This window comes from Cervus elaphus, chromosome 18 (genome assembly GCF_910594005.1).
Source record: "Cervus elaphus chromosome 18, mCerEla1.1, whole genome shotgun sequence".
NCBI classification, from domain to species: domain Eukaryota; kingdom Metazoa; phylum Chordata; class Mammalia; order Artiodactyla; family Cervidae; genus Cervus; species Cervus elaphus.
In genome coordinates, this window is record NC_057832.1 from 18,849,547 (window position 1) to 18,873,950 (window position 24,404).

A 24,404-nucleotide genomic window follows, 5' to 3' on the forward strand; every position below is an offset into this window, starting at 1 on the left:
CCCTTGAACATTATTGGAGTTTTTAATTGGTTGGTTTTTTGAGTACTTACTTGTAAGTTTTCCCATTATTGAAGTTAAAAACGTAGCAGTCAGACAAAGGATTAATCTCAAAAATATACAAGCAACTCCTGAAGCTCAATTCCAGAAAAATAAATGACCCAATCAAAAAATGGGCCAAAGAACTAAACAGACATTTCTCCAAAGAAGACATACAGATGGCTAACAAACACATGAAAAGATGCTCAACATCACTCATTATTAGAGAAATGCAAATCAAAACCACAATGAGGTACCATTACACGCCAGTCAGGATGGCTGCTATCCAAAAGTCTACAAGCAATAAATGCTGGAGAGGGTGTGGAGAAAAGGGAACCCTCTTACACTGTTGGTGGGAATGCAAACTAGTACAGCCGCTATGGAAAACAGTGTGGAATTTCTTAAAAAAACTGGAAATAGAACTGCCATATGACCCAGCAATCCCACTTCTGGGCATACACACTGAGGAAACCAGATCTGAAAGAGACACGTGCACCCCAATGTTCATCGCAGCACTGTTTATAATAGCCAGGACATGGAAGCAACCTAGATGCCCATCAGCAGATGAATGGATAAGGAAGCTGTGGTACATATACACCATGGAATATTACTCAGCCATTAAAAAGAATTCATTTGAACCAGTCCTAATGAGATGGATGAAGCTGGAGCCCATTATACAGAGTGAAGTAAGCCAGAAAGATAAAGAACATTACAGCATACTAACACATATATATGGAATTTAGAAAGGTGATAACGATAACCCTATATGCAAAACAGAAAAAGAGACACAGAAATACAGAACAGACTTTTGAACTTTGTGGGAGAATGTGAGGGTGGGATATTTCAAAAGAACAGCATGTATACTATCTATGGTGAAACAGATCACCAGCCCAGGTGGGATGCATGAGACAAGTGCTCCGGCCTGGTGCACTGGGAAGACCCAGAGGAATTGGGTGGAGAGGGAGGTGGGAGGGGGGATCGGGATGGGGAATACGTGTAAATCTATGGCTGATTCATATCAATGTATGACAAAACCCACTGAAATGTTGTGAAGTAATTAGCCTCCAACTAATAAAAAAAAAAAGAAAAAGAAAAAAAAAAAAAAAACGTAGCAGTGTCTTATGAGATCCAAAAAATATACTGGTGAGAAGGAGATACGGAGAATAAAAATTAAAATTACCCTCCTAGAGTATACAGTACGTACATCTAAGCAAATGGGAAAATTCCAATTTAGGTTTCATTTGTTTTCACACTGCCTCAAGCCATCTCAGGTTTAGGTCCTTTTCTTCACCCTGCTCTTTGCTCTATTATTTTTAATTAAATTTTTTTTAAATTAGAGCATACTTGCTTTACAATGTTGTGTTAGTCCCTGCTGCACAATGACGTGAACCGACCGCCTGTTTACGTCTATACCTTCCCTTCTGCGTCTCCGTCCCCCCACCCCCGTTTCACACCTCTAGATGGTCACGGAGCCCCGAGCTGAGCTCCCTGGGCGGTACTGCAGCTTCCCACTAGCTATCTGTTTTACACGTGGGCGTGTGTATATGTCGGCGCTGCTCTCTGAACCATCCCACCTTCTCATTCCTACCTGTGTCCACAGTCCATTCTCTATGTCTGCATCTCAGGTGTAGCTCTTTTAAGCTGGAAAGCTTCAGAATGTATGGTATTGTTCACCAGTATTTTCCCATGAAATTGCAACAAATTATTGCATATAAGCATGGCAGTTTGAGCAGAACCTTTCCAGCCTCTGTCCCCCACCCCCACCACGTCACAGAACAAGTGATTTCTTCTCTCTGAGCTCTCCTCCCCGGCTCCCTGCTGTGTGCGACCATCCTCTGCCGTGTCCCTGCAAGAAGAAGAGAAGGTGAAAATCAGCCTGCAGGTTTAAATTAATTGCAGTTCTCAGTTACACCGTGAGTTAGCCAGTGCTTTAAATCACCGCATTCTAAACTTCTAGTTTAAACATAATTGGAGAGAGAAAGCTGACATTAAAGTAGTGACAGAATAAACCTAACTGAAGAACAGTGTAAAGCACCCCTAGTCAAATACTGGAATAATCTGTGAAAATTGTTCATAAGCAGCTGACTGTTTTACTAAATACAGCTCTTCCTGATTTGGGGCACTAATTTAAGCCCTTTTTTGTTTTCAAAACTTACCTAGTGAATTAGGTTGCTTTCATGCTAATGGAACATTATTTTTACTCATAATGCAGTTGTTTTCAAAATAGAATTTAAAAAATCTAATTCTAAATGTTATACATGCTCATTGCAGAAAATGTTGGAAATAGCTCTGTTTGAAAATGTGTGCTTTGACAGTTAAGATCTGAAAGATGTTGGATACAAGAGATCAGGTCTTGTGTGTTACTGGAACTAGCTTCAGATATTTGAGTTTGTCCTGTCTTCATTTGGAAAAGAAAACAGATGTAGTTAGTGTCTCTGCCTCTGGGCTCCCAGGGGACTGTGTCCATATCCACACTGTGGCGCTTTTCACCCTGTGTTGGTAATTCTGTATTTACTTTGCTGGGCCACTGAATTATAGGCAGGATGTCCTCATTTCTGTGTGCCCACCGTCCATGGAGTGCCTGACGTACAAGCCAGTGCCGGGTGACATTTGCTAGAAGAATTTAGAGTTTGACATCCCTTATATGTGGAATCTATAAAGAAATGAGACAGATGAACGTACAGAACAAAAAAGAGACTCACAGACTTAGAGAATGAACTTAAAGTTGCTGGTGAGGGATAGGGGGAAGCGATAGTTAGGGAGTTAGGGATGGATATATACACACTGATGGATATATATATTTAAAATGGATAATGAACAAGGACCTACTGTGTAGCACAGGGAACTCTGCTCAATGTTACATGGCATCCTGGATGGGAGGGGAGTCTGGGGGAGAATGGGTGCGTGTGTGTATGTATGGCTGAGGCCGTTTGCTGTTCGCCTGAATCTATCACAACATTGTTAATCGGCTGTACCCCAATACAAAATAAAAAGTTAAAAAAGAAAGAGTTTATGTGAGTTGTGATGGAAAGTAAATGAAGGAAGGCTTTTTCCTTTGTTATTTTTTCCACTTTCATGTGACATGTTTCACTATCAATTTTGGCTCTTTTATGCACGTCTAAAACTGACATATTGTATTTCTGAAAAAAATTTTTCTATTAGCATATCCTGTCAAACTCTAAATAGAGGCAATCCTTAGAGTTCATATTTGTGTGCAGTCATTAATTGCTAAGAATGATAATTTGCTGGTAAATGCAAGATTGTATTAATTTTATCTGTAATGGAATTCTTCTTCCTTCCTGAAATCATAGCAAATTATTAAAATTGCTTGTGGGGAGTACAAAGTTAAGGAGATCAAATTTGTATTACAAGGACATTTGATGTAATTAATTTTTAAAATATATCTTGCTTTTAAAACTCCAGACTATATTTATTATACATAATAATAATTTTTCTAAACCTCCATAAAAAGCCATTTCTTCTTTCTTTGTCAGTTAATTCTCAAACCTAGAATATGGCGTTACTTTTCTGTTCTACACCAACTGACTGAATTATGTTGGGTCTTATATAATGCAATCTAGTAGAGAATGAATGCAGATGTTATTCATTCTTTTGAACCAATTAAATACATAATTTTTGGTGAGTGCTTTTGCCTGTAACTTTAAAACAGTGAATGTTTGTAATCAGGGCTACTCCTCAGCTAGTGTAAACCACTGAAGCATAATGGCTGGTTTCTGTACTGGTTGGTCCAAGCCTTGCAGAGTATTAAATATTTTGACAATTACCTCTGCTTGAAAGATGACTGAAACCCATGAACGTGTCAAATAGTTTCTGAGTCATTGTGGGAGTATTAATGCATTCTCAGAGTAATAGTACCTGATGCGAAGAGCTGACTCATTTGAAAAGACCCTGATGCTGGGAAAGATTGAGGGCAGGAGGAGAAGGGGATGACAGAGGATGAGATGGTTGGATGGCACCACCGACTCAATGGACATGGGTTTGGGTGGGCTCTGGCAGTTGGTGACAGACAGGGAGGCCTGGCGCGCCGTGGTTCATGGGGTCGCAAAGAATCGGACATGACTGAGCGACTGAACTAAACGGATGAAATTCCAAATCTTTGAAACCTGGAAATTGGAGAGCAGTAAGTACTCCGGGAGTCATCCTAACTCCTCCCTTTCTGCCACACCCCGTGTCCAGTTCATCAGCAAATCTTACTTGCTTCACCGTGAAAATATTTTCAGCTTGTCTTCTCTCACTGCGTCCACTCTGTTGCCATAGCCCCTGTCCCGTCCTGCTGTTGTGATAGCCTTCATTGCTCTCCCAGCTTCCACCTTTGCCTCCAGTGGTAGTGTCTTCTCCAAACAGAGGCCAGAGTGAACCTTTAAAAAAAAATTCTAAATCATAACCTAAGGGCCACAAGTCTGTGTGAGCGGTCTTCCACCCACTCTGTCTTCCAGGCTCACTGCAGACCTGCACATCTTCTCCTGGAATGTGAGCTGCTTGCGGCCAAGAAGGTCTTCTCTGGTTCCTCCCATATCTTCCGTTCTAAGAAGTATATTGGCACACAGTAGTTGCTCAGTGAATAGTAGTTGAATGAATGAATCTCTGCACAGATTTCTAGTCATTTCTTTTGAATAAACTCTGTATTTAGAGATAGGAAGCTGAGTATGTTCTTAAATTTCCTTTGTTCTTCTTATCTAACAGTATTGTTACATGTGAAACATACCAAAACAAAAGCAATATAAATCATTTGGATTTTCTTTAAAAACTTATAATTCAAAGCAGATAACACCAACAAAAGGTACCAACTAATATAAAGCAGAATTAAGTCTATTAAGTATTAAATTATGAAAAAGAAATGAGATCAATATGAAAAAGAAATCACTTAATTCTGCTGTAAGCACAAATCCTTTCCAAATGGAAAGATGAAAAAAATAAACATTTTTCTGAATCTTTATTGAAGTACACTTATTCCTATATTTTATATTAAAAGCTACGTTTGGTGGAGGCTTAGTCATTAAGTTGTGATCAACTCTTGCAACCCCATGGACTATAGCCCTCCAGGCTTCTCTGTCCGTGGGATTACCTAGGCAAGAAACTGGAGTGGGTTGCCATTTCTTTCTCCAGAGGATCTTCCTGACCCAGAGATTGATCTCTGGTCTCTAGCATTGCAGGCAGTCTGCTGCATTGAAGGCAGATTCTTTACCAACTGTGCTACCAGGGAAGTCCTTAAAAGCTAAGTTTAAGAGACACTAGCGTGTAAAATATTTTACTACACACGCTAGTAAAATAATGCTTAAAATTCTCCAAGCCAGGTTTCAGCAATACATGAACCATGAACTTCCAGATGTTCAAGCTGGCTTTAGAAAAGGTAGAGGAACCAGAGATCAAATTACCAACATCCACTGGATCATCAAAAAAGCAAGAGAGTTCCAGAAAAACATCTATTTCTGCTTTATTGACTATGCCAAAGCCTTCAACTGTGTGGATCACAATAAACTGTGGAAAATTCTGGAAGAGATGGGAATACCAGACCACCTGACCTGCCTCTTGAGAAGTCTGTATGCAGGTCAGGAAGCAACAGTTAGAACTGGACATGGAACAACAGACTGGTTCCAAATAGGAAAAGCAGTCCGTCAAGGCTATATATTGTCACCCTGCTTATTTAACTTATATGCAGAGTACATCATGAGAAACGCTGGGCTGGAAGAAGCACAAGCTGGAATCAAGATTGCCAGGAGAAATATCAATAACCTCAGATATGCAGATGACACCACCCTTATGGCAGAAAGCGAGGAAGAACTAAAGAGCCTCTTGATGAAAGTGAAAGAAGAGAGTGGAAATGTTGGCTTAAAGCTCAACATTCAGAAAACTAAGATCATGGCATCCAGTCCCATCACTTCATGGCAAATTAGATGGGGAAACAGTGGAAACAGCGGCATACTTTATTTTTCTGGGCTCCAAAATCACTGCAGATGGTGACTGCAACCATGAAATTAAAAGACACTTACTCCTTGGAAGGAAAGTTATGACCAACCTAGACAGCATATTAAAAAGCAGAGACATTAGTTTGCCAACAAAGGTCCGTCTAGTCAAGCCTATGGTTTTTCCAGTGGTCATGTATGAATGTGAGAGTTGGACTGTGAAGAAAGCTGAGTGCCGAAAAATTGATGCTTTTGAACTGTGGTGTTGGAGAAGACTCTTGAGAGTCCCTTGGACTGCAAGGAGATCCAACCAGTCCATCCTGAAGGAAATAAGTCCTGGGTGTTCATTGGAAGGACTGATGTTGAAGCTGAAACTCCAATACTTTGGCCACCTGATGCGAAGAGCTGACTCATTGGAAAAGACCCTGATGCTGGGAGGGATTGAGGGCAAGAGGAGAAGGGGACGACAGAGGATGAGATGGTTGGATGGCATCACGGACTCAATGGACATGAGTTTGGGTAAACTCCGGGAGTTGGTGATGGACAGGGAGGCCTGATGAGCTGTGGTTCATGGAGTCACAAAGAGTTGGACACGACTGAACGACTAAACTGCACTGAACTGAGCATGTGTGAAATAAATAAATAACAAGGATTTATTGTACAGCACAGAGAGATATAGCCATTATTTGTAATAACTTTAAATGGTATGTAATCTATAAAAATATAGAATCCTTATTTTTTACACCTGAAACTACTATAGTATTGTAAATCACTGTCCTTCAGTGAAAAAAAAAAAGTTGTTTGATAAATATTCTCGTACATGTATTTTTATTCACTTGACTTTTAGGTTCAATTCATTAGATGAATTCTTATAGATAAAATGGCATAATCAAAAATTTTTTAAATAATTGGAAAGATACAACAGATTGTTACATACAGAAATTATATATCAGCCTTTTCAGATAAATACTTATTTTAATGAAACTCCAACCAGGTTTCCAGTGGGATCTTTGTTTATTGTGTTGATGGACTGTTTTGTTTGAAATTCACCTTCCTTCGCAAGCCAGCCTTAAGCAGCCCTCACACTCTACTTCATACCTCCTTGTTTTATTTGCTAGAACACTGTCTTTTCCCTCAGCTTTATTGGGTTATAAGTGACAGAGAGCACTGTGTAAATCTAAGATATTCAGCACGGTTATTTTATATGTGTATATATTACAAAATGCTGCCATAAGTTTAGTTAACACATCCATTACTTCACATAGTTTCAGTTTTTTATTTTATAGTGAGAACTTTAAAAATCTACTCTCTTGGCAACTTTCAAATAAACAAGCAGTGCAGTATTGTTAACTGTAGTCACCATGCTTTACATGACAGCCCCAGAACCTATTCATCTTATAACTGGAAGTTTATACCCTTTGACTACTTATCCATTTCCCCATCTCCAGCCCTACACCTCAACCACATCTGTTGTCTGCTCTCTGCTCCATGAGTTTAAGTATTTTTTTAGATTCCACATAGAAGACAGATCATGCAGTTTCTGTCTTTGACTTATTTTGCTTAGCAAAATAAGCCTCAATTTCCATCCATGTTAATGCACATGGCAACATTTCCTTCTTTTTTATGACTGAATATGTGCGAGTTGGACAGTAAAGAAGGCTGAGCACTGAAGAATTGATGCTGTTGAATTGTGGTGCTGAGGAAGACTCTTGAGAGTCCCTTGGACAGAGAGGATATCAAACCAGTCCATCCTAAAGGAACTCAAACATGAACATTCGTTGGAGGGACGGACGCTGAAGGGGAAGCTCCAATTTGGGCACCTGATGCAAAGAACTGACTCATGGAAAAAGATCGGAATCCTGGGAAAGACTGAGGGCAGGAGAAGAAGAGGGTGACAAAGGATGAGATAAGTGTCACCAGCTCAGCGGACATGAGTCTGAGCAAGCTCCGGGAGATAGTGGAAGGACAGGGAAACCTGGTGTGCCGCTGCCCGTGGGGTCCCAAAGAGTCGGACACAGCTTAGCGCCTGAATAATAGCAACATTCTGGTGTATACACATGCTACATTTTCTTTATCCATGCACCCACCAGGGGACAGTTATGGTGGTTCCATATCTTGGCTGTTGTACATAATGCTGCAGTGAACATAAAGAATGTGGAAATCTCTTTCATTTCCTTCAAATATTAATATATACCCAGAAGTGAAATGACTGGAGAATGTGGTGGTTCTGTTGTTAATTTTTTTGCACGACCTTTATACTCTTTTCCGCGGTGGCTGTACCTATTTAAATTCCCACCAGCAGAGCCCAAGTGTGTCCTTTTCTCTGCATTTCTGTACATTTAACTGGTGTGAAGGAAAATCTCACTGTGGTTTTGACTTTCATTTCCCTGGTGTTTAGTGAGGTCAAGCACTTTTTCATGCACTTGGCCATGTAAATATCATCCTTGGAAAAATGTCTGTTCAGGCACTTTGCCCATTCTTTAATTGGATTACTTGTTCTTTTGCCAGTGAGTTATATGAGTCCCTTCTATATTTTAGATATTAGCCATTTTTCAGATGGACTTCCCAGGCGGCTCAGTGGTAAAGAATGTGCCTGCCAGTGCAGGAGACATGGGACACAGGAGTTTGATCCCTGGGTTGGGAAGTTCTCTGGAGGAGGAAGCGGCAACCCACTTCAGTATTCTTTCCTGGAAAATTCCATAGAGAGAGGAGCCTGGCAGGCTACAGTCCAGGGGGTCACAAAGAGCTGGACACAACTGAAGCGACTGAGCTTCAACACCACTGTTTTTCAGATATGTGGTTTGTAAATATTTTCTCCCGTTTTGTAGCTTGCTGTTTCATTTTGTTGATTATTTCTTTTGCCATGCAGAACCCTTTAGATCGATGTAGTTCCACGTGTTTGTTTTCGTTTTTATTCCCTGTGTTTGGGTATTGTAACTATAAAGTCATTATGAAGACTAAGGTCAGTGAGCTTTTTCCTGGTTTTCTTCTGTGGTTTCAGGTTTTGCGTTTAAGTCCTTAATCTTTTTCCAGGTTTTTTGTGTGATACAAAATAGAGGTCCAGTTTCATTCTTTTTCGTTTGAGTATCATTTTTCCCCACCACCACTTATTAAAGAGACTGTCTTTTCTCCACTGAGTATGTTGGTTCCCTTGTCAAACACTGGCCGTATTTATGCATGAGTTCACTCCTGGGCTCTCAATTCTGTTCCATTACTGTTCCCTGTGTCTGTTTTTATGCCAGCACCATGCTGTTTCTAGTACTGTAGCTTTGTGCTATAGTTTGACATTAGGAGGTATAATGACTCCAACTTTGTTCTTCTTTCTCCATATTGCTTTGGTCTTTTGTGAATGAATTTTGTCATTTTTTCCTATTTCTGTAGAAAATGCCATTGGAATCTTGATAGGGATTATGTTAAATCTATAGATGACTTTGGGTAGTATGCACATTTTACCAATGTATTAGTTCTTCCAGTTATGAGTGTGGGATGTCTTTCCACTCATTTGTGTCTTCAGTTTCTTTCATCAATGTCTTATAGCTTTCAGTGTAGAGATTTTTACCTACTTGGTTACATTTAATCCTAGGTGTTTTATTGGTTTTGATGCTGTTGTAAATAGGATTGTTTGTTTCTTTTTCAGATCAGTCATTGTTAGTGTATAGAAATGTAACTGATTTTTGTTTATTGAATTTGTGTCCTGCAACTTCCCTGGTTGTGTTGATTAGTTCTGACAGGTTTTTGATGGAGTCTTTAAGATCTTCTATGTAAAAAAGCCATGTCATCTGCAAACATCAACAGTTTTACTTCTTCTTTTCGATTTCAGATGTGTTTTTTTTTCAGGGGGGTGTGGTTGGTCGGCTTCAGCTTTTTTGTTGTTCGTTTCTTGCTTGATTGCTCTGGCTAGGACTTCCAGTACTGTGTTGAGTTGGAATAGCGAGAGTAAGTACCTTGTCTTTTTCTTTAAGAGTTGTACCTTTCACCATTGAGTATGATGCTGGCTGTGGGCTTGTCATCTATAGACTTTACTGTGTTGAAGTATGTTCCACCCATACCTAATATATTGAGAGTTTATATAGTGAATGGGTGTTTAATTTTGTCAGATGCTTTTTCTGCATCTATTGAGATGATCAGGTGATTTTTATCTTTCATTCTGTTAATATGACGTAGCACATTTATTCATCTGCATATGTTGAACTGTCCTTGTATCCCAGGGATGCATACTATGAGACATTATTTTTTGTTGCTGGTGGGAAATGAAAAGTAATCTGTCATCATCCACTAAAGTTTGAAATGTGCATACCATTTTCCAAGCAGTTCTATGTTGGGGAATCTGTGTAACAAAAAATAAAGCACAAGTATGCAGAAATAGATGTGCAGGGATTATTTGTTGAAACATTGTTTTTAAGACAAAAAAGGACTGGAAACTACCTACATTTTCATCAGTTGGAGAATGGTCAAATAGTTTCTGTAATTCTATCCTCTGGAATATTACATAGGTTTGAAACAGTTGTTATATATTTTTCATTTGAAGGACTATTCAATATATATTATTAGATGCCTAAAAAATTTCAGAGAATGTTTTGTACAATCCATTTAAAAATTAAAATATTATATATATTTGTATATATGGATAGATTTTTATTTATAAACATAAACATGTGGAAAGAGACATACCAAGCCAATAACCATTGCTATATCATTAGAAGTGAAAAATGGGGAGCAGGAGAAAATGTTATTAATATATATTTTATGCCATTGTATTGTTTAACTTCGTAAAACATGTATGCTTTCATTTTAAAAATTTAATAAAGATTGTTCAATGGTAAATGTGAATATACACTGTAGGATCTTGGTGGTTTGGCTTTGCCTATGTGTAAATACTATATAGTATAAGCAAGGAGATCTGCACTACTGTATTTGGTCAAGTGTACATTCATATACCTGTGGGTGATTTTGTTGATATATGGAGGAAACCAACGCAATATTGTAAAGCAATTATCCTCCAATTTAAAATAAATAAATAAAATTTTCAAACTAGGACTAGATGACCTCATATTCTAGAGAATATACAAACATTCCAAATCCTGCACTACAACAAGAATAAGGGGAGTCCTTGAAGTAGAAGAAAAGAACCCCAGACAAAAATGTGGAAATGTAGGAAGGAATGAAGAACCCAGGAATGAACTAACATGGATGGACTTGGAAGGCATTATGCTAAGTGAAATAAGACAGAGAGAGACAAATGCTGTATCACTTCTATGTGGGATCTAAAAAATACAACAAACTAGTGAATATAACCAAAAAGAAGCAGACAGATGGATACAGAGAACAGACTAGTGTTTACCAGTGGGTAGCGGGTGGAGGAGCAATGTAGAGGTGGGGAAGTGGAGGCACAAACTGCTGGGTATAAGACAGGCCCAAGAATGTATCATACAAATGGGGAATAGAGCCAATATTTTGTAATAACTGTAAATGGAAAGTAAAGTTTTTTTAATTAAAAGTAAACATTTTTAAATGTTTAAAAAAAAAAAAAGATGTCTTCATTGAGAAAACAGCAGGTTTCACTGGACTGATGTGGCAGTATTCTTCTATAAATCTACCTACAGTTTGCAGTCCAAAACAAGAATTTGCATTTCTTTTTTCAACCCAGTTAAAACTTATTCTAAGAAAGAATTACTAGGAAGCCAGGTTATGAAACAAATCGCTCTAGACAAAAGAAAACAATGTTTCATTGCTTAAAGTGTTAAACTCTTCTTGTTTTACTCTTTATAACTGTTTAATCTGAGGTGAAGACCTAGTTTGTCTAGCAGAACTATGGTTAAATCCAACAGTAACTTTTTAAAAGTTTTTTTTTTAAACAGACTGTCAATATGGACATTTGGAATAAAGACTGTTTATCATTTTCTTTTTTATTTCAGAACGCTTTACCCCGTACAGCTCTAAAAACCTTAGACAAGCATGGAATAAGTAAGTTTTTAATGCAGATTATGCTTTCTCTTTATCGCTCTTAACTTTTAAAACTCTCCTGATAAGTTTCTCATGCCATTCTTCCATTTGTTCACCCGATTATCTATCCATCCATTCATTCAGCCATTAGACAGTTATTTAGTCCTGTTTGCAGCCCCCGTGTTTCACCTAAGCTGACACTCTTCTATGAGCTTGGATTCCCAGAGTGAGGCTGTATTTATTGCTTTAGAGTTGTTAGTCCTGAAATTCACTGTGGTCTCTCTTCTTCTAACTAGATTCCAAGAAATGTTTTAGCATGCTTGGATGCTAAAATAATGTTTCTTAAATACAATATATCCACTGACTTTCTGATCTGATTAATGTTGGTGACAACCTTTGAGCTAGATGAAACTGATCTTTCAAATGTTTTCAGGTTAACTAATTTTTTTCCCCCTGAGCCTTAATGGGAAGCAAAGTGCATGTATCATTTGGAGTATATGTACACTGTTGATTTCATTTCTATTCTGTCATCAGACGTTGTTGAAATTGTTTTATTGATTGGTTTCAAAATTTGATGACATCTGATGATCTGAGTGTCTCAAGTGATTCAGAGTTTTTTGGTTTTTTTGCAAGCCAGACTGCTCCTAAATCTTTGAAAGTTAGGAAGCAGAGTAATTGAGTCACTCCTATTGATTGTGAGCATCACATCTCAAGAATTATGTTGGGGGAAATGGTAACTGGTTCTGCTTTGATTAAGTTAACTATTATTTGTCATAACAAAATTTTGTCTACAGGGAATTTAGTGTTATTGTCTCCCTTTTTACTGTTTTGACATGTTTAATTTTATATGTCATCAATTATGGAAAAAATAGAAACTTTTTATAATAAAAATGCCTTTAATCAATGCTGTCAGCAGATAACATCAGACAGCTTATTATGAGGAACTCATGAAATGAATACATTCAGTTCTTCAGTGGATTCTTTGAAAGATTTGGCAGTTTATTTTGATTAAATTCATACTTAGAAGAACACACCAGTATAATTATTTTTGTCTAACACAGGACTTCACATTTCCCATTTGAAGGGTCAGTTCTTAATATCTAAACAGAATCTCCCCTGGGAAGCACGCCCTCAGCTGGGTGGGAACATTCTGTGTGTGTTCCTCACCCTTTTAACCTCCTCCACCCTAACTTCACTGATCAGTGGTCTAACATATTTTAATTAAGTGCTTTCATATACCAGGTACTATCTTCAGTATACAGTTCCCGTTTTAATTAAATCATCAAACACATTTCTCATAATTGCTCAAAAGTTTTGACCAACCTGGTAACCACATTATGGAACAATTCTTGATAAAGCAATTGAATCTCTTAACTCCATCTCTGAAGTAACAGAAAAACGGGCAAGTCTATACAGAGTAGCGTTTGTGGAGAACAGCCTTCAGTTTAGCTAACCCTCCATTTCCTTCCTTCAGACAGAGCTGAAATGACTTACAAATCACCCAGGAAAATAAATGGCAGTTTTTATCCACTTAGAGTAGCTGAGAAAGAACAGGGCAGGAAGACATCAAGATTTTCTTGGATGCATTTGTTCTGTCATCCTTGGTGTTACAAAGTGGCTGTAACAACTCAACACCATTTCTTCAAATGACAGTGTCCAGAACCAAAGCCGGAAGCAAAGTAGACAGCAATAAAGGAACTTTCTCCCCATCCTGCTCGTATCAGGGAGGAATATCCTTGAGATGCCCAGAGAGATTTGCCCCTCTGTCTCTCTGATGGGTGGACTGCATATCCTCCCTTGGCTGGGCATTGGTAAAAAGGGAGGGGTGGGCCCCTTTGTCCCCTGGCCCTGACATCTTGTTGCCTGTAAGGCAGGGTTTTGTTAGTAGGGAAGAAACAGGAATGGCAGTTAGGTACAAGCAGTCCATGATAGCTGCCACTATGATTCGAAAATACTGTCTATTGTAGTAAACTAGTACATCTAGGTAGGCTTTTCTTTAATGCTCAATTACCTTTTCTTCTTCTAAATAAGCCAGTTTTAATATTTTAGTGCATATTCATTCAGACTCCAAAATTGTATATGTTACATGTGAAGATATGAACATGCTGTTTTATCACGTGCATCATCTCAAAAATAAATACAGTTCTTCTATGTCAAAAGAAAAAAAAGACAGGGAAGGGGAAGGGGAGGGCAATTGACGATGCTGCGTGATGTTAGGTCCACTGTCCTCTTGTGGATGGCGCCCCAACAGCATTTACACCTGACCCACTCCAGTGTCTCATTTTTGCAACTTGTATTCAGCACCTACCATCTGTATGCCCAGATGGATGGCCGTTTTTTGTTCAACCATTCATAGTGACTAGTGGAACGCCTCTCAGAGAAGATACTTTTGTCCATTTACATCACTCTGCCTCAGAGAAACTAGGTTGTCTCATCTCTTTCAAAAAGATAAAAACAGTGGAAGTAGTATTCAAGCTTTGCATTGCTTTGCTTCATTCTGACCACCTATGACCTGACGCTTTCCTCTCTCTGAGAGGTACTGTTCATGTCACAGTTCTTGTTCAGTCGCTAAAATGTGTCTGACTTTGCAACCCCATGGGCTGCAGCAAGCTAGGCTCCTCTGTCCTCCACTGTGCCCCAGAGTTTGCCCAAACTCATGTCCATTGAGTCGGTGATGCTATCTAATTATTTCATCTTCTGCTGCCCCCTTCTCCTTTAGCCTTCAATCTTCCCTGTGTAAGGATTTTTTTCCAGTGAGTCAGCTCTTTGAGTCAGGTGGCCGAAATACTGGAGCTTCAGCTTCAGCATAAGGTCACAATAAAAGTGATTAAACTTCACTGACAAAATTAGGCTGGATAATACTCTGGTATTGCTGCTTTAGGAATTTTGAAAACTGTACATTGTTCTCAATCTTGAATTTTTTCTTAAAAGATGCTAGATTCAGTAAATATGATATTGCTTTTGAGGGCAAGAAGAATTCCTCAGAATATGATTTTTCACAAAATAAGAACTCCGTTTCTCTTTAAGATGTCACTTTAGAAATATTTTTTATTTGCATTTTCTGTGAACATAGGATTTATATGTTTTCTACTAAAAACAAGTTCTAAAAAACTAAAGGAAAGATATATTTTTATGGAAGGTCTTTTAAATCATTTGATAGAATTGCAGTTAATATCATTCTTTTTTTCTACAGTCACATATGCCTTTTAAAAAACCTAGAATTAATTCATAGTCATTTAATAGAGTCCCGCCCTTAGATTACTTTAAAAGCATTTTAGAGAAAATATTAAAATTGAGCTTTTGAAGTGATGTTTTAAAATTATAGACATGATATGTTTGGAACCATGCTATTTTCAAATCCCCGCAAGTCCTTTGTTGTTGTTGTTGTTGCCTGAAGGGTTTATTTCACAAAACACCAAGTAATAAATTCATCACTAAAAATATTATAAAAATATGATTTTCTGGTATCCGTCATGTACTGAGCCCTTAGAGTGATCTGTAGCCTCCAAACAATTTGAACCCGATGCGATTTACAGAGTAGTAAGAATTCAGAGATATGAATTATATTATTGATCCTTCCTCCAAATGGACTTGTGACCTTGTAACCATCATTAACATGTCAACATCCCCGACTTAAGAATGGAGTCTGGATTCAGAAGAATGGCATTTAAGGACAGTTAGGCAAATGCTGGCATTCTCCCTTGCTGCTCACTAATTTGCTCGTCGACGGCACAATTACGAAACCAAAGCAATTGCTAAATTCTCTTGTACAGCAGTAATAGGTTCTAAATAAAGTGAACTAATTTGCAAGGACTGGTTTCAGTTCAATTTAGACAGGTTAATACAAGATGGGCAGGTTAATAGACAAATCTAAGTCACTTACATTTGAAACATTACATTTGAAAATTAAGAAACGTCTTTAAGAATATGTGTTAACACAGCTGTTGAAGCTGGTGGATATGTTAACCTGCCTAAGCAAGTAAGAATTTCTTGAGAAATGAAGCCTTACATCTCTTTGAACAGCTGTAACAAGTGACCCAGTTTATTTTGGGACCAAGTCTGCCCTAGGTAACTCCCATGCAATTCCCTGCTGACTTCATTTATACCAGTGACCATGGGCACAGTTTTATCCTTTGAAAGATTTTTTTAGTATTCTGGTGAAACAATGCAATGATAGAAGAAAAATATCAAAAGATTCAGCAGATAGCTAAACTGAAAACGATAATATAAAGAAGAAGTCTTAATTATAGGATCGAGAATAATAAATACATATTAATATAGAAAAGAAGGTCCTTTTATTCCTTCCTACTGGAATTTCATGATACATGTGGGATCTCTCTTGCTTGAAGGGGATTTTGGACTAAAGGCAGACAAATCTTAATTTTATAAATACATGTTCTGTTTTCCAATGGCCTTCGAAACATTCCATTTTATTTCCTTGGACTTATAAAGACTCTCCCTATTTTTCTTCCAGATCTCTCTATTTATAGTTGTCTGACATTGGCATGCATGTGCAATCAACCAAGAATTCCACCCACTTAAAAGATCTTTTATTATTTTGGCTGGAGAAGAAGCCTTAGTATATATTATCCAGCAAAGTTAAGGGTAGGATTCCAGGAATGCATTTGCTTGTTTTGGAACTTTTCAGCAGCTGAACAATTTCGGAGGTTTGAAAGTAGCAAAAAGAGAACTAAGGATAAACCACCAAGTCAGATTTGGAAAACAAATTTCATGGTTGATAAAGCAAAGCATGTCCACAGACACTGAACAGGTGTTAGCCAGCCTTTTTCTCCTCCCTCCAGCCCCATGCTCTCGTTCTGCTTATAAGCCTTCTAGTTAGTAAGTCCAATTAGATTTCTCCTAAGAATTCTAAAAAAAAAAAAAGGCAACACGTTAAGATGTGCAGTAAATTCAGAGACATTACAATGAGGATACCCTTATGGAAATGCAAAAATAGAGATGATAACATTTACCTGCATGTATTGTCAGATGCCTACAGTAGGGTCGCAAACCCTCATTTAGGAGTTTTAGATGTGTTTTCTTGCTTGGCGTTCTTGAACTTTCCTTGAATGTTTTATCTAATTTGATGATTAACCTCCAAAACATGTTTTAAAAATGGCAGTGGCTTGCTGGAAAGTTGTGTTCCGTATTCATAAAGCACAATGTATTTAAAATAATATTGCGAGGAGTAACATAAATCTCACTCTGTATGTTTACATTGGTGGTTCTCTATTGTATATTTCTTATCATATGTTATTGCATTCCATTAAGATATAAGTAGGTGACTTCTCAAGAAAGAAAAGCCCTGCTTTCTACTCTGCCTTATTGTTCGAAGTTGACCTAAAATTTTCTAAAGTAATAATGTATTGCCAAGGAAGTTCAAGCTTTCAATTTCTCTACAGTTGCTGAGGAATTTTAGAGGAAGGTAAGAACAGTTGTTGACGCTAGGAGGAGCAGTTGAGTTGAGCCAGATCTTTGAATCATCTTTCTCCAGTTTCACTTTTTTTTTCTCATTGTTGATCATTTTTGTTATAATTCTATTTACTTCAGAGTAACAGTTTTAATATATTTAGTGCCTGGAGATTTCTTCTCACCATATTTCTTCTCAAAGAAATTGTTCTTTACATCATCCATCACCTTTTTAGGGGTAGGTTTGTTAGGGTGGCAAACGGTAAAGCAGACATTTTGGAATTCCTTTCTCTCCACTCAGAGGATGAGCTGAGCTGCAGTTGTTGGCTGCCCAGCTCTGGGGATTTGAGTCCAGCATAGGAGGCTACGAGGTTGCAGTTCCTCACCACACCCTTAAAAATGTGACTTTTAACACTTGGACAGTCAAATCCAAGCAGGCCTCTTGTCCTGACCTTGGACACCCACACATGGTATTGTTCGGAAGCCCCTGGTCTCCCCTGCCAGCTTACAAAAAAGTCACAGTTCAGAGCAGTTTCTGGGGTGATTTATTTTCAGAAGAATGAACCCTTAGTTCAGTTACTGAAAGCATTATGGAGGTGTGATGTTTATCTGATCTATGAACCCCCTTGCCATTGACCAGAGAGCAATTCTTCTAGAAAACTAAAGAGTAGATTCTTGAAGGGGAAAAAGGAGGAGGTCCTCAAGTAGGCGATGCCTTCCAGGCTCTGGTGGGAGTTAAAGAAGACAGCGTAAAATTCTGTCCAAAGACGCACGTTGGAGGCAGGTACCAGGGGGATGAAGAGAAGGCTGTCTAAGTAAAAGCTGGCAAATCTGTCAAAGGCCTAGCCCTGATTATTGATAGTAGCTACAGCATAAATTGATAACATGTGAGATGCACCTGGTAAAAAGCCTGACATACACTCACTATAGTCCTGACTGGGATGGGTAATAAACCATCGGACAGCCCTTTGCAATATAGAACTGGCTCTCACATATGTTGTCCCATCTTCAATATTGGAAGGTAGTCAGAGCAGATGTTATCATCTTCACTTTATAGCTTGAAATAAAAAGCATGCTGAGGACAGTCGATCCATGCTATTGAGAGTTACAACTTGGATGGTATGCCCCAGAGTGAATCTTAGGAAATAGTGTCGTTTTGAAAACCCTGATATTCAAGCAGGGCTATCAGTGCCTGACTTTTTTGTTGTTTTTCTCACTATGACTCTGGGTCAGGAGATCTCTGCTGGGGTCTGGTGTCATTGATTCCAGGTCTAGGTTTTCAGCAGTGGGAGAGCGGGGATGGAGCACAGCCCTAATTTCCCCTCTCCTAGCGAACAGCGTTTGCAGCAGGCTGACCACCCACACCATCAACAAAGGTGCCTTCCGTGACTGCTGGGTAATGTGCCATTGGGTTGGTGACAGGCCAAGGGCTGGAGCTGAAGGGCCTGCCAGCCACCCACTCAGACTGTGCTGGTGGGATTTGTCACCCACTCCACACAGCTCCCACTGCCCCAGGAAATTATCTTCTGTCATTTCGTGTCATTGCCAATCTGGCAAAATCTACACAATTCTTTGTGTAGCAAAGAATTCGCTGACGTTAACAGCCCCTGGTGATGGTTGAGGGCAGGCCCATGCTGTTTGCTGTCTTTTAGAACAGGTTTTTCGTTTCCCTTCTGATAGGCAGAAACCATCCATCTTCTCTCTTACTAACTGGCAGTACGTGCCAGGCCTGGGAGTTGGCAATAGCCGTTGTTTCTCATCCTTTCAGATTATGTGTTGGACTCTTCATTTCAAAAGTACACACTTCTGGTGCAGCTAAAACCTTCTTTCTCCCATCAGCTTATTAAGGGATAAAACCCAACCACACTTCTGACACAGCAAAGAATTTCCAGGAGCAGCTGGGCTGCTCTATTCCCTGAAAGGAGGACGATAGAATTAGGCTTTCTTGAACTGTTCCCCAACACAGATCCTTGAAGTGTGAGCTGAGGAGGCTCTCTGCTTCTCCACAATATAAAATGGTGTATTTGTATTCTGTGGCTGCTGTAGCAAATTACCACAAATTTATTGATGTAAAACACCACAAATGTATTGTCTTCTCTTGGGCAGGCGCCTGGATGGGCTCAGCTGTTTTCTTTGATCTGGGTCTGACATGGCCAAAATCAAGGTATTGGTAGCTGGTCCCTGTCTCAAGGCTCTTGGAGAGAGCCTTGCTTCCAGGCTTATTCAGATAGCTTGCAGAATTTAATTCCTTATGGCTGTTGGACTGAGGTCCCATTTCCTTTCTGGTTGTCAGTTGGGGACCTCCCCCAGCTCCTGAAGGCCACGTATATTCCTTGTCACCCTGCCACCTCCTTCTTTAAAGCAGCATCCGTGCAACAAGTCTTCTCATACTTCAAATCTCTCTCTCTTGCCCTTCTGTCCCATCTCTTCTGCCTCCAGGAAGAGAAAGGTCCCTTCTTCTAAATTGTATAATCCAGCTTAGCCTTTCTATTTTAAGACCTTAATTGCACCCTCAAGATGGGTCCCTTTTGCTTGAAAAGTAACACATTCACAGACTTCAGGGATGGATGGGTGAGAGGACATCATTGGGCCATTCTGCTTTTCTTGAGCTGTACTGGGGTTTCCTATTCAGTGATGAGTTGTGGGGTGAGGCAGAGCAGAGATGGCAAACCCAGCCCTCATCCAGTCAGACACTGCCCGTTTTGCCCAATCTCTGGCTAATCAGGTGACAAGCATAGGCCCCTGACCCTAATGGTTCCATGTTGCCTGGTTCACATTAGCTCTGCTCAAAATTATATATAAGGAAGAAGCCTGTTTCCATCCCAGCAAAGAGAATAAAAGCGATTATTCTCAGGAAAGCTCATCATCTCTAAGAAAGTAAAAATTTGGCCTGACATTTCTTTCCCCTCTAGGTCAGTGCTGTCTAGCAGAACCTTCTCCGTTGGTGAAAGTCTGTAATCTGCACTGCCCAGGGCAATAGCCATTAGCCCACCGTGGCTACTGAGTACTGGAAATGTGGCTTAGGAACTGAATCTTAAATTTCATTTAAATTTTAATTACCGTTTTAAGTCCCCTGCATACAAACAAGTTCCATTCTGAGAGCATGTTTGTAAGTGTGATTTGTTTGTAAGTCCAACAAAGTCAGCCTAAGTACCCAAGTAACACAGTGGGCTGTTGAGTACTGTACTGTAATTGGTTTATAATACTTTTTCACACAAATCATATGTAAAAGACAAACACAAGACATAAAGAGAGCATTTTTGATCTTACAGTATATAGCCCCTTGAAATGTTCAATGGTGCAGTACAGCCCCTGGCATACAGGGCACATCCGTGTCTTTGAGCGTTTGCAGTGTGAAGGTTCAAATGTGGGAGACGTGTAAATAGCTGGCCCTGGTAGCTACCAAACTGGGCACCACAGCTGTGGATCAGCATGGAAACTATCCATTTATTTTAGGTGCCCACCAACGTAATTCAAGTGTGGGTGTCCGATGCTTGGAAACTCTATGCTCAAGAGTCCTTGCATTTTACACTCAAGTGTCTGAGGATCTTGCTTGATGTGTTTGCCTCTCACCTCTGTCTTTTGTTTGTAAAAACTCTGGGCCTCCCTAGTGACTCAGATGGTAAAGAATCTGTCTGCAATGCAGATTCGATCCCTGGGTCGGGAAGATTCCCTGGAGAAGGGAATGGCAACCCGCTCCAGTATTCTGGCCTGGAGAGCTCCGTGGACAGATGATCCTAGAGGGCTGCGGTCCATGGGGTCACAAAGAGTCAGATATGACTGAGTGGCTAACACTGAGAAGATAATAGCTCTGGAAGACCCAATAAGCGTGATAAATCTGCAGAGGGAGTGAAGTATCAGGGAACACCCAACAGACATGCCAGCCCACCTCTCCTTTCTGGGGCCGTGCTATTCCTTCCTGCAAGCTCTGCCTACTTCAGGTGTCTGCACCCCTTTTTCCTTCTCCTGTTCTCTCCGCTCTTTTCTGTTGGGAACTGCTAGGGGTTAGACACACAGCTCTCTACCCTTTTTGAACTCCCTGAAGAATTCACCTCTTTGCTGTTTTCGCGGCCTCCTTGAACTCCCTCAACTCTGCTCAGAAAATGCAGAAAGGCTCAACTTCCCCTTATCCACATATGAGATGCTATTGAGAGGATCTCCACCTACTAATTAAGCCTCTCATGGGCACCGGTGGGGACATATGTTAATTCTTTAACTTCAGAACATTGTAAATTGCCACATCTGAAGTAAGTCAGAAATAGAAAAATTTTGTATTCTAATGCATATATATGGAATCCAGAAAAATGGTACTGAAGAATTTACTTACAGGGCAGCAGTGGAGAAACAGACATAGAGAATAGACTGTTGGACAAGGAAAGAGGGGAGGAGAGGGTGAGAAGTACGAAAAGAGTAATATGGAAGCTTACATTACCATCTGTAAAATAGATAGAAATGGGAATTTGCTGTGAGGCTCAGGAAACTCAAGCAGGGGCTCTGTATCAACCTAGACAGGTGGGATGCGGAGGGAGATGGGAAAGAGGTTCAAAAGGAAGGGGATATATGTATACCTGTGGCTGATCCATGTTGAGGTTTGACAGTAAACAACAAAATTTGGTAAAGCAATTATCCTTCAATAAAAAAATAAAAATAAATTAAAAAGCCTTAAAAAAAACTTTTTCTATTAAATTGGAAAATTACATTGATACATTTTCAAAATGTTAAATCAGTTTTTACTTTTTGGAATAAAACTGCCTTGGTGTTGAAAAAAAAATGCAACATTTTTAAGCATGAACAGAAATGCAGAAAATTTTATTGCTCTTCATTTATTAAAAATTGCTGGCTTTCAGATCCCTTTCCTCAGCACTTATTTTTTCATTTTTCTTTTGATTAAGCAAATATTTATGAATTTAGTGAATCGTCAGCCTCTAAACTAATATGAGCGTAAGTTATCACTGGAAAAGATGATTTGAACAACAATGTCATCTCTTGTATCCACTGTCGCCCACTTCACACTTGACCCTGATTGATTTTCATGAAAATTAGGATTGGACAAGGGACCCAATCATTTGTGAGGACAAGTGGCCCCCCTCATCCTTTGGGGAGACTTTCTATAAAACTGGGGCTCAACTTCCCCTCATTGTGAGGAGACAGTTAATAGACTGTTGACAAGTGCATCTGACATCTGCTCGGCAGCCAGTGGTCCTATTGATCCTGTAAAAATACAGTCAATAAACATTGTTGATACAAATCAGAGAAGAACAGAAAAGGGGAAAGATGCCCATGAAAGCTCATTATTGGTGCAAACGGCCAGAAAACACTTGAAAGCCACATAAGCTTTGGTATGATAGGGGCCAAGTTCCAATTTTAGATCTACTTCTGAACCGTATAATATTCAGGAAGCTCACTAGCCAGTCTGAGCCCCAGATTTTCAGTCCTTAAGACCCTTGGCAGGATTACATTCCACCCCCGCCCCACTTGTGTTTTTCAACATGCCCTGCCCTCTCCTGCCAGTTCGAGGGTTTCATTTCAAGATAAGTAATTGTCCTTGAAAATGAGTACCTCAGATATCTGGAATATTCCTTCTGCCTTTCTAGAACCATGTGCTGAATTTCTTGGACACCAGATAATTTTTAAAAAATACTTATGTAGAAATAAGAGTCCTCTTCCCCAGCAGTTCCTTCCTAAGAGGGATATGTTAGCAAATAGCATTGTACATAATTCATGGAGAACTGTGATTTACCCTAAGTCTTGAAACTCATCTTAATAGACAGTTTTCCTAATTAAATTGAAAGAAGCCCCATAGACAAGCCCTGTTACCAAGTTCAAAGCATCTTTTTGACCTCTTCCGTACATGTACATGAACTCTATACACGAGCTGGTGGGTAAGCCTAAGCCCGTTACATAGAACCTGGGTGTCCACTTGACCTGAGGGTTTCCTTTGTGAGACTCACAGTAATTATTCTTATTGACTGCAGCTCCTAAATGGGGAAGACTTATGTTTAGAAACAAAGAATAAAGTCTGGAAGCATGGCTTTAGTTTGGTTCACCTGTCATCACTAACAATCAGATGGATGGGGGACACCAAAGGAAACTGCCTTTTTCTTTCAGACACTGAGCCAACTCCAGACCCCAAGGCACAAGTCCCATGTTACTTTGTTGTATCTGACATGCGAGTGACTTTAACAATAGATTTTATTTTGTCTTTGACAAAAACAATAAAGATACATGAAAAAGCCTTGAACACACATATATATAATCTGCAGGTCAATTATTTTTTGTCTTATCTGAAAGAGCAGTTTTAGATCATTTCTACATTTTAGGGATATCAGAAAAGTCCAGTGGTGATTTAAAATGGAAGTCTCAGAGTGAGTATGTGTGGTTGTTATTACTTACCCTGACTACAAATAAGATATATATGAATAGACATATTAACACAAAGGGATCGATATTATGGCCCTCACTGCATTATTAGCCAGCATATCTTTGTGTATCTGTATGTGGATTCTCTGCTGGTCCTCAGCTGAATTTAATCCCTCAAGACTTGATATACAAACACAGTGCCAAATAGAGAACTTCCCTTAAATTATTCAAATCTCCCCATAAGTGATTTCCCACTCTTCCTGAAATGGAAAACATTTGATCATAAATTCAATTAAATCAGCCATCATCTTTGTGATGTTTGTCCAGCTGAATCCTGTAGTGAATAAACCAATAAACATACCAGCTCTGTGTGTGTGTGTGTTTATGGCACGATCGTTGGGGAAGAATTGATTTGAAGTCAAGACAAAGAGTAGTTCTCATTTCTTAGGCCAGATTTTGACCACTTTACTGCAGCCAAGGTTTAAAAGATTAAATTCTTAGCAGGGATAAAATCACGTGCACTCCTTAAATTCATTGGCTTTTATTCCCCATCTCGGGGCCTTGTTTTAATATATTAAGTTTCATATCAAAACTAGATATACTTTGGAGATGTTAATTAAAGCGGTCATACCACACCGATTTTCTTCCTCTTACTTCACACTCTCTCCTCCCTAGTTGAAACAGAGGAAACATGACTCTTGACATGCCTTTAAATTTCTCCAGGAAAATGCC

At 39.3% G+C, this 24,404-nt stretch overlaps 1 protein-coding gene across 3 annotated transcripts in view; it reads left to right on the forward strand.

The window, feature by feature from the left end:
• The window catches only part of CDK14 (cyclin dependent kinase 14), a 638,693-nt gene that overhangs the window by 477,439 nt on the left and 136,850 nt on the right, over positions 1-24,404 (forward strand). For all 3 annotated transcript variants that reach the window (XM_043873241.1, XM_043873240.1, XM_043873242.1), the window contains one exon: positions 11,876-11,924. In XM_043873241.1, coding sequence (XP_043729176.1) covers positions 11,876-11,924 — 49 coding nt within the window. The remainder of the gene's footprint in view (positions 1-11,875; positions 11,925-24,404) is intronic.